The following is an 11,042-nucleotide window of genomic DNA, read 5'->3' on the forward strand; positions in this document are numbered from 1 at the left end:
TTTAACGTTTTGTTTATATATCGGAAGTATCAGGGATGTGGTGGCCCTTAGAGGGATCAAAACCTGCCAAAAACGTGTACCATTTTAACGTTATGTTTATATGTCTGATGTCTTAGGGATGAGGCAGCCCTAAGAGGGATCAAACCCTGCCAAAAACGTGTACCATTTTAACGTTATGTTTATATGTCTAAAGTCTTGAAATGCTAACACTCTGTCTAATGCTTGCACCAGTTGAAGGCTTATTAAAGCAAATAATCATTGATAGCAATCTGTGCAGGAGGAAATGGTGTAGCTCGTAAGTTTCGACATAATGCGATGCAGTTGGTTTAAGATATGACAATAGTTAATAGATAGGAAGAGAGATGTTCTCTTCGCGGACAGCATTGTGATGTTAAGTGTTTTTCCTTCTGTTCCCTACATAAAACCGGATTAATAGCTAATGGGAAGTACCTCGTACGAATTGCCCGAATATGTATTCATTTGTATTGACATTTTCCTTAATTCTGTAGAGTAAATAATAATATCTAAATGCTAAACTTCCAGAATGAGGAAGGCGACCATGTTTTGTCCATGGAAAAAAATCCAACTTCTAATTTTTAGCTACATATAATGTTTTGTTAAGCAATTCAAAAACAATTTACTATTCTGTCTGCAGTGTATCAGTCAAATGACACAAGGGATATCCCAACTATGTGGAGGAAATCTCATTACGTGTTTGAATGGCACTGCTGAAATTTTCAGACTAATGAATTAAAACAGCAGAAAAGCTTAAAACCTTGCACTACAGAGTGAAAATAATCCAATCCCTGACTTTATTGGTACTAATAGTCAAGCCCTGGATGAACTAAATTTTGCAAGCTCTCGATGTATTTCACAGTTAACATGTGCACACTTCAAAACCCGCCCCTGAATCATCCTGTTCGAACGTAAAAACCCTGAATTCAAGGAAAGATAATGGTTTGAAAATATACTATTGCTGAAATCTTTTCAACTTGAAAACAAATAATCAGAAAGCCATTCAAAAATAATAAATATCGTTGTTGACCGAAATATGGCGAACAAAACCAAACCAAAAAACACCAAAGAGACAACCAATTTATAGTATTCCTAATGACATAAAGACGGGTATTCTTACTTAACCTAAACTTAAGTTTTAACTTCTGTCGTTCTATCTGAACGACCCTTATGACTATAGCCTACCGTGAGTACATCCAATCACGTCAAATCTGAAACATGGTGGTGTAGGTGGCGTGCCTACCCAAGTCAGGGGCCGGATACGGACGTACCGGGCCACAACAGGTGGACTTATGTTACTGTGTCGCTCTGTGTTCTCCCCCTCGGAATCTGCTGGAACGTAGAAAGTCTGAAACAAGAGATATCCCCGTGACATATTGTCTGTTTCCCGTGCCAATACACAGAGTATGTCATTTCGTTGACATTCCTTTTTAATCGCAAAAACATTGTATCTTGTATGTTTTGGTGGTGTTTTTTTTTTTTTTTTTTTTTTTTTTTTTTTTTTNTCTCCTTTATTCGCCAGAAGCGAAACGTATGCCAGTCATTACCGATCGTTATCAAAAACGTCATTAGATATCTAATTATCTCTATTACATAACAAAAATTGCTATCCCTCTTGAAATATTATCAATACAAGCGAAACTTTGTCTAATATGTGATGTCAGATTAACACAAATGTGTCGTATTACCTATTTACTTTCTGTATGATACGATATAAGACTACATGTATGATATATCGTTATATTTACATATGCATGGCATTGTCACTATAATGCCTCTTTGAAAGCTGTGTCGTTGATGGGACTTTAACTACCATGCAGCACGAGACAATTCTTAGCGTATTAATACAACACTGACCGGAACTACAATATCCAATGTAAATATACATGACGGCTGCAGAAATATGGCTGGGCATTGTGAGACTTGACAATGTCATTGTTAATTTATGTGCAAAAGAAAAAGTAAAAAAGTACTTTTATTATAACAAAAACAAGACCATGGTCTGCAATATCGTACAAAATGCACATCGGTTAAAATCACCAATGCCGGCAATGGAAACAATTTTAACACTCGTGCAATTTATCAGAAATATCGTCTGTTACACTGCACTGATTAACAGGGGTTCGTTACAAATGTCTGAAATACACATATGCTATAGACCTACTAACACATATGTTACAGACTTACTGATATGAGTCACAGCACAGATAAACATTTCAGACATTTGTAATGAACCCCTGTGCTCCGTCGCAAGATCACACTTCAAAAAATATCAGTTTCACGCGTCTCGCAGCCACGGTTTCCCTAGTTTCTGATCACGACATGTCAAACAACGAGGCTGTTATAGAATCTACCGACTTAAGTCAGATTCCCCCATACAATCAACAAATAAATTCACGTCTGGATTCTTCACAAAATGAGCAAAGAGAAACTTTCGCATTAACTTCCAAAAATAACTCCCTCGTGGAGGTCAAGGTCGGATTCACGGTGTTCACTGTATTTATCCATGCACGAAATTTGTTCCGGGGAAAAATCGAAACAATTTAAAATCTAACTTTCAGCTCAGATTTCTATTGATAAACTTAAATCACCCTATAGACATATCATACGCAATTGTATTGATACTGAATTGTGGAATAAAATTGAAGTGTTTGTTAAAATTTCAAAGTACTACTTTGTTTGCTAGCGCGCATTATGTTGTTTGCTTGCAAAGCTGTGTCATTTAAAAAGATCATCAATACCATACAAAAACATTTCAATGCTTGAATATTACCTGGTTGACGGCCTCTGATTTCACGTATTCCCAGTCCTCTCCGTTCACACTGTACGAAACTTGATATGTAAGGATGTCAGTATTCGTCGTTAATTGTTGGCGTTTTTGAATAACGACGCCAACAATCTTCTTGAGATCAGAAAAGTCCACCTACAAAAACCAAAGGTGGTTCGAAGACCCAGATGTTGGAGTGAATGATGAAATATTGAGTAAAGTGGTTAAGATGTCAGCCATACAAGTATCTTCACATTTTGGTATGAAGGTGAAAGTATGAAGAAAGAAAACAACACTTTGGTTTAAATATGACATAACAACAAATTTCAATATTCAGGAAACACATATGAATTCCTACACAGGGCATACCGCTGCATTCGGAATAGTATTACTACATCATATTCATATCCTCTCCTCCATAGAAGCGAATATGGATAAAAAATAAATAATAACTATTAAATGCCAGTAAATGGCAGGAATGTCCATATTAATGTTATTGTGAATAAGTCTTTGTAATATTGAAATGAATTGAACTTTAATCTTTATCTCGAATTTGACTAGAATATAAGACATGTATAAATGACATTTTAACTAACATTTGAACAAAATATAGCTTTTGGTTCTATGTTTGAGGAGATCCAATCATGTGCGTAAATTATGTTTATAAAGCAATTTTATGGAGTGCTTTGTTTTTGTAACTGTATTTGGTGTGGTCCTGTATTTCAACACAACAGGTTGTTCCCTTTTGTAATTTTCCTTGCAATTTTAATGGTTTGTATAAAAGTTTCCGCCAATCCGTAAGTATGCGGATGTTAGGGCGCAGAGATGATGTGCCAGATTCCTTTCCATTTCACGAATGTTTCCATTCCTTTGGACGTTGTCAGAGACCAATTGACTTGCAATCCCACACTAACTGAAGAAAACGCGTAATTTCAGTGGATATACTCTCGGCCACTTGGAATATGAGACGACAATCACCCGAGATTTGAAATTCATAAATAGACCAGCAAAGTCCATATGTACTGTGAAAGTTGCCAGTGTCTTTACGGTCTTTTTCGGATTCCTCATCCTTACCAACCCACAAATGCCATGACATGTTGTTCTATCTCCTTGAGAGACAGTACGTTGAAGGGAAATAACACGTGGTTTCACCATAGTGTAACATTCACAGGACATGACTAGTAAATGAACTGAATTCCGGAATAGTTTCACAGCATATTAAATGTAGATGCTAATGGGTTGCGATACAATACAGTCGATGTATTTTTATTTATTTAAGCGTATATGTACCGTCACTATTGCACCGTAATTGATGAATAGCGACCAATGATTTTATTTATCAGACTGGAGAACGACAAAAACTCAACGTAAAATTTGAAATTTTAATTTTACATTTTTTTCAATTAACCTCAAAGACATGGACATTTTGAAGAAGTTGAAACTGAGACTGAATAGTCTAAGCTTGTACTGCCAAAATTTGCATACAACTTTAGTAGTTTTCCAACATAAATCCATCGTTGCAGAATTATTTTGATGCATGACCATGTCTGCGATGCTGTTACTTTACAACTGCATTATGTCAATTGTAAACAAAAACATGACAAATGTCTAGTAGTTTTCACGAATTTCAGTATGTCTTGTTTACCTGGATATAAGGATCTGGATCTCCTGTAGAGCTACACCAGCCTGCTATATTCGGGGCCTGACATCCGGTCGAACTCCTCTCTTGGTACATGTACAGGCGGCCACAGGCGGGGTGGTGATGCCATTGAGAAAACGGATGGTAGGAAGACGCTGAAATAGCAGCGTCAGGGACTCCCTGGGGTCCAGATACTAGGTAGTTCCAACAATCCATTTCTGCCCAGCACAAAGTGAGAACTACAACCGAAGTGTGATACCAGTAACACAGAATAGCATTATATGACGTAAACTGATTGCAGTTGAAGCATTGGAAATCACGTCTATTTCGTATAATAGTTGCCACATTTTTGTTATAAGCAAGGGACTGACCTTTCTTATTATCAAAGAGAGAAGCCTTGAGGGTAGAAACAGTACTAAGGTATATAATCCAGATTACAAATTGTGGAACACGTACACAAGATACACAACTGTAGAATGAGGTAGAGATGACTAATATTATATTTTCCACACTTTAAATGATATCAAAGTAAACAGAGAGTACATTGCAAAAACTCTTCCGTAGCCTACAATTACATATGGTCTCAAAATATCAAACCTACGAACAATCAAGAATAGCATCCCTTGGATTGAAGATTTATCAGTCACATCCTCAAGATAGGGGAAGCTTCTATCACTACCTCACCATATCCAGTCATTGCATTTAACAACACCTAATATTTATACGTGAAGGTGTTATATACAAATCTCTACATCTCAGCAACAAAAGTTGGTATCTGTGTCTCCCTAATTTCTTTTCTAAGCTCTCGAGGTTACTCACATCTTTGGCCACACCTTTTCCGTAATTTGTTCGGATGTTCCTAAACATTTTCTCCAGGTGAGTATGTGTGATGTTTCAATGACTGGTTCGATATGTACTCTGTCACCTTCAGCAGACCGGTAAAGCGTGTGTACACAAAGGTGTCAAACGAGTACGAGTTGGAAACCACATGTTTAGGAAAACGTGATACTTTCAGCATAACCTACCAGATCTCAACAAAAAGAAGGGGCCTGACCTTTCTCATTATCAAAGAGAGAAGTCTAGAGGGGAGAAACACTGTTAAGGTATTTAATCCAGACTATAAATTGTACACGTACACGAGATACACAACTGTTGAAGTAAGAGGTAGAGATGACTAATATTAATTTTCACACTTTAGTCATTCAAACGATATTTAAGAAAACGGAGAGAACATAAAATATTTCTTCCGTAGCCTTAATTACGTAGTTCGGGTTATTGATTAAGAAAGCATGTTTCACCATGTAGATTTTTTAAAATATATGTATAATACCGTGTACCAAAGTCTTTCAATCAATACATTAAGAGACAAAATCAATATTTTCAAAGCGAACGAATGCATCGTCTTATGTCTCCTCCCAGTCTCACGTCCCTATCAATATTGGTCTTGTTATCTGGATTAGTCTCGCGTCCCCTCCCAGACTCACGTCCCTATCAATATTGGTCTTGTTATCTGGATTAGTCTCGCGTTCCCTCCCAGACTCACGTCCCTATCAATATAGGTCTTGTTATCCGAGTAAGTCTCGAGTCCCCTCCCAGACTCACGTCCCAGTCAATATAGGTCTTGATATCTGGATTAGTCTCGCGTCCCCTCCCAGACGCGCGTCCCTATCAATATTGGTCTTGTTATCTGGATTAGTCTCGCGTCCCTTCCCAGTCTCGCGTTCTTTTCGACATAGGTCTTGTTATCTGGATTAGTCTTACGTCCCTGGCCTGTCGATATAGGTTTCGTTACCTGGTGTCGTTACCTGGTTTATGTTAGTGCCTAGGTTCTAATCCATAACTTATGATATATTATTCATTTCTACTTGGTGGACCATGTCTTTCTTAAGTGTCAGCTTCAGTGCCTGATTTAATAGCATCACACCTCTAGGACGAGATTTCCTTAGTGTGCACCAAGCATTGATCCAAAGCCTCGTTGTAAACTTCAAAAAACGTAAAAATTTCTCTGTATACCTCAAGTAGCATCGATTAATTATTCTTTTTCGATATTTCCTACGGGCAATGAAATTTCTGATTAAATTGATCATGCTACCCTCTTTAAACTTATATCTTTCAATTCCTACTCAAATTGGACTCAATGCAACTACCAAATGTAACATGTTTCATTTCTTCTCATATATACTTGTATTCAATCATATATACACTTGTTATAACAGGTGATACATACATACGTCTAAATCCAATTACAAGAGTACATCTATTAGAAACTGACATACAAGATAGTTTGAAAAGAGTAAATCATATAGTTCATTTCTAACTAATTATTTCAGTAATACAGTTCCATTTAATTTTAATTTTGTCCCTTTTCTTAGTACTATAAGAGTACAGACCAACCTCTTCTATTTTTTTGTAGTAGGATAAATATAATTTACCCGTGGAAAAAGACGGAGTAGTCTCCCTTTGCTTACAATAGTAGATGAAAAACTTCAAGAGTAGCAATAAAACATTTGTTTCATAATGAAATCTAGCAATACTGACCCCAAAAAGTATTGATTGAGAATTAAATGGTAGTTCAATGCCATGTTTTATTTGTATAAGATTAAAAAATGAGGACCAAAAGACCTTAACATAGCAACAGTCCCAAAATAAATGTAACATTGTCTCCCTTCCATTTTCACAAAACGTACACCTTTCTGTTTCCATTAGTTTAGCTTGCATTAATTTGACATTAGTATATAGAATATTATGCAATATCTTAAACTGGAAATTCTTAAGTTTGGTGTCATCAGTAAGAAGTCTAGGAGATAAGTAGTAAGTTTGCCATGCTTCATAAGAAAATGGTGAAAATACATGATTTTTAAAGAAAATTCTCAGGGTGGAGGGGGTTTCCTGAAGCCCAAAAAACCCCTCTGGATCCGCCACTGTATTAACTTATTCCATTTTCCTTGGCTCGATTTACCAGATTAACATTTCCTATATTTTTGCGAAGGGAGATAACTATTGACATGTTTAAACAAAGATACCACTTGATGAGATTTTACATTTTTTTGAAGCTACACAAGAAATAGTTCAAACAACCAACAACGGTCAATCAGCAAAATATGATCAGCTCACGGTTGTTAGCGGTGACAAGTGATGTGCTGCCCTAGAAAGTCTCCCTCCAGCTACCCATTCCCTCTGGTGTCAGTAGCAACCCCCGGAACAAATCGAAAACAACGTAGATTTACTATACATGTGGTCCCGTCTTATATGAAATGCAGTCGAACAGCCACTGCTATATCAATGTTTTCGTCCTTTCAAGCCACGTCTGGTTCCCGTTCTAATTAGACATTCAATTACTGCAGCTTCACATTCCAGAAAATGTAGAACCTCGAAATTAAGCGGCTCTCCACTTTGAGCTCGTGAATGGATGGCTGCCGTAGACTCGCAGCTGAGCCTGCGCACCGCGTCTAAACATTATTCTTCCGCGATTACGCGTCACATAATTTGATATTTTATGAATTCAGTAACAAAATTAAATAATCCATTTAAAATATGGTTTTTGTGGGGTTTTTCTACATAAATTGGCTGTATTGAACTTTCAACGTACACTATCATGTTGTATGAAGGTCCTTCAATAACGGACTAAATTCTGTTTGCATTACGTTAATAAGTAAACTTGCACAAACTCCAGAACGTGGGACAAACTATCAAAATGGACTTCACAAGTTCCAATTATTGAAAAATAGCATAGGTTAATTGAAATATAAGGTTTGAATCTTGCTTTAGTGGATTTCATGGGGTGATGAATTGAGTTGGTCTTGAAACAAATTCAACATGTGTAGTTCATTAAATTAAAAGATCAACACATCACCCCATGAAATTGAAATTCAATCCTTAAGTGTAATTTATAATTTATGTTTATTTATTGGACCGTACCTTTCCTAGGGACCCCTGGCTTGTTCAATAGCACCAGACAACTCTGTGACGTCATTATTTTAACAACAAAACCCTTCAATTAGGGATCGTCTTATCTTGATTTGTCTTGCGTCCCTTCCCAGACTCATGTCCCTGTCAGTATATGTCTTGTTATCTGGATGAATATAGCATCCCCTTCCAGTCTCACGTCCCTATCAATATAGGTCTTGTTATCAGGATTAGTTTAGCGTCCCCTCCCAGACTCATGTCCCTGTCAGTATAGGTCTTGTTATCTGGATTAGTTTAGCGTCCCCTCCCAGACTCATGTCCCTGTCAGTATTTGTCTTGTTATCTGGATAAGTATCGCGTCCCCTTCCAGTCTCACGTCCCTATCAGTATATGTCATGTTATCTGGATAAGTATCGCGTCCCCTCCCAGTCTCGAGTTCCCTCCCAGACTTATGTCCCTAAAAATATAGGTCTTGTCTGAGAAAAGGTCTTGTTATCTGGATTAGTCTTGCGTCCCTGTCGATATAGGTCTCGATACCTGGTTTGTGTTAGTGCCTAGGTTCAAATCAATCAGTTATAATTTATAATTAATTTCTACTTAGTGGACTATGTCTTTCTTTAGTGTCAGCTAAAGTGACTGATTGAATAACTTCTCACCACTAGGACGTAATTTCTTAAGTTAGCAACAAGCATTGATCCAAAGCCTCAATGTGAACTTCAAAAATCGTTAGATTTCTTTACATTTATCAAGAAGCATCGATAAATTATTCTTTTTCCACTTTTCCTACAGACAATGAAAAAATGTCTCTGGATTAGTCTCACGTCCCGTCCAAGACTCACGTCCCTATCAATATAGGTCTTGTTATCTGGATTAGTCTCCAGTCCCCTCCCAGTCTCACGTCCCTATCAATATAGGTCTTGTTATCTGGATTAGTCTCACGTCCCTTCCAAGTCTTCCGGCCCTATCAATATTGGTCTTGTTGTCTGGATTAGTATCGCGTACCTTCCCAGTCTCACGTCCCTATCCATATTGGTCTTGTTATCTGGATTAGTCTCGCGTCTCCTCCAAGACGCACGTACCTATCAGAAAAAGTCATGTTATCTGGATTAGACTCCAGTCCCCTCCCAGACTCACGTCCCTATCAGAAAAGGTCCTGTTATCTGGATTAGTCTCCAGTCCCCTCCCAGTCTCACGTCCCTATCAATATAGGTCTTGTTATCTGGATTAGTCTCCAGTCCCCTCCCAGTCTCACGTCCCTATCAATATAGGTCTTGTTGTCTGCATTAGTCTCGCGCCCCCTCTTAGCCTCACGTCCCTATCAATAAAGGTCTTGTTGTCTGAATTAGTCTCGCGTCCCCTCCCAGGCTCACGTCCCTATCAATAAAGGTCTTGTTGTCTGGATTAGCCTCGCGTCCCCTCCCAGACTTACGTCCCTATCAATATTGGTCTTGTTATCTCGATTAGTCTCACGTCCCTTCCCAGTCTCCCGGCCCTATCCATATTGGTCTTGTTGTCTGGATTAGTATCGCGTACCTTCCCAGTCTCACGTCCCTATCCATATTGGTCTTGTTATCTGGATTAGTCTCGCGTCTCCTCCAAGACGCACGTACCTATCAGAAAAAGTCATGTTATCTGGATTAGACTCCAGTCCCCTCCCAGACTCACGTCCCTATCAGAAAAGGTCCTGTTATCTGGATTAGTCTCCAGTCCCCTCCCAGTCTCACGTCCCTATCAATATAGGTCTTGTTATCTGGATTAGTCTCACGTCCCTTCCAAGTCTTCCGGCCCTATCAATATTGGTCTTGTTGTCTGGATTAGTATCGCGTACCTTCCCAGTCTCACGTCCCTATCCATATTGGTCTTGTTATCTGGATTAGTCTCGCGTCTCCTCCAAGACGCACGTACCTATCAGAAAAAGTCATGTTATCTGGATTAGACTCCAGTCCCCTCCCAGACTCACGTCCCTATCAGAAAAGGTCCTGTTATCTGGATTAGTCTCCAGTCCCCTCCCAGTCTCACGTCCCTATCAATATAGGTCTTGTTGTCTGCATTAGTCTCGCGTCCCCTCCCAGACTTACGTCCCTATCAATAAAGGTCTTGTTGTCTGGCTTAGTTTCAGGTCCCCTTCCCGACTTACGTCCCTATCAATATTGGTCTTGTTATCTGGATTAGTCTCACGTCCCTTCCCAGTCTCCCGGCCCTATCAATATTGGTCTTGTTGTCTGGATTAGTATCGCGTACCTTCCCAGTCTCACGTCCCTATCCATATTGGTCTTGTTATCTGGATTAGTCTCACGTCCCTTCCAGGTCTCCCGTCTCTATCAATAAAGGCCTTGTTACAGTTGTGGGATCGCACAACGTTACACGATGTGCGGTGTGCGCAAGATGTGTGCACGGTGTGTGAACGGTGTGTGCACGATGGGCGAACGATAAAAAGCTGGACGATCATTGCTTGCGCACATATGTGCGCACGATGGACGGACGTTGTGCGATAACAATCGTGGTTGGTGTAAATTGGGGAATGCCTTAACAATTTATACGGTTTCATGTTTAAACATATAAACTTGATGTTTACGTATGTTTCTATATTCTAGCAACATCGATAAACTTATCTTTCTGTCTATACATTCTTATATTTAGAAATTGTGTTTTCTGTGTTTTTAAACAAACTTAATCGACTCATGTAAAATTACACCCCATCCCGTATACAGGTAA

The 11,042-nt window shown here is 38.6% G+C and overlaps 1 protein-coding gene across 1 annotated transcript in view; it reads right to left on the reverse strand.

Annotated features, from left to right (window-relative positions):
* Positions 1 to 11,042, reverse strand: part of LOC110456643 (venom prothrombin activator oscutarin-C non-catalytic subunit-like) — a 36,250-nt gene that overhangs the window by 1,056 nt on the left and 24,152 nt on the right. The window contains exons 2-4 of the mRNA XM_021507490.1: positions 4,428 to 4,660; positions 2,789 to 2,938; positions 1,201 to 1,363 (exon numbers count right to left, since the gene is read on the reverse strand). Coding sequence (XP_021363165.1) covers positions 1,201 to 1,363; positions 2,789 to 2,938; positions 4,428 to 4,660 — 546 coding nt within the window. The remainder of the gene's footprint in view (positions 1 to 1,200; positions 1,364 to 2,788; positions 2,939 to 4,427; positions 4,661 to 11,042) is intronic.

Source organism: Mizuhopecten yessoensis, unplaced genomic scaffold (assembly GCF_002113885.1).
Source record: "Mizuhopecten yessoensis strain PY_sf001 unplaced genomic scaffold, ASM211388v2 scaffold8811, whole genome shotgun sequence".
Classification (NCBI taxonomy): domain Eukaryota; kingdom Metazoa; phylum Mollusca; class Bivalvia; order Pectinida; family Pectinidae; genus Mizuhopecten; species Mizuhopecten yessoensis.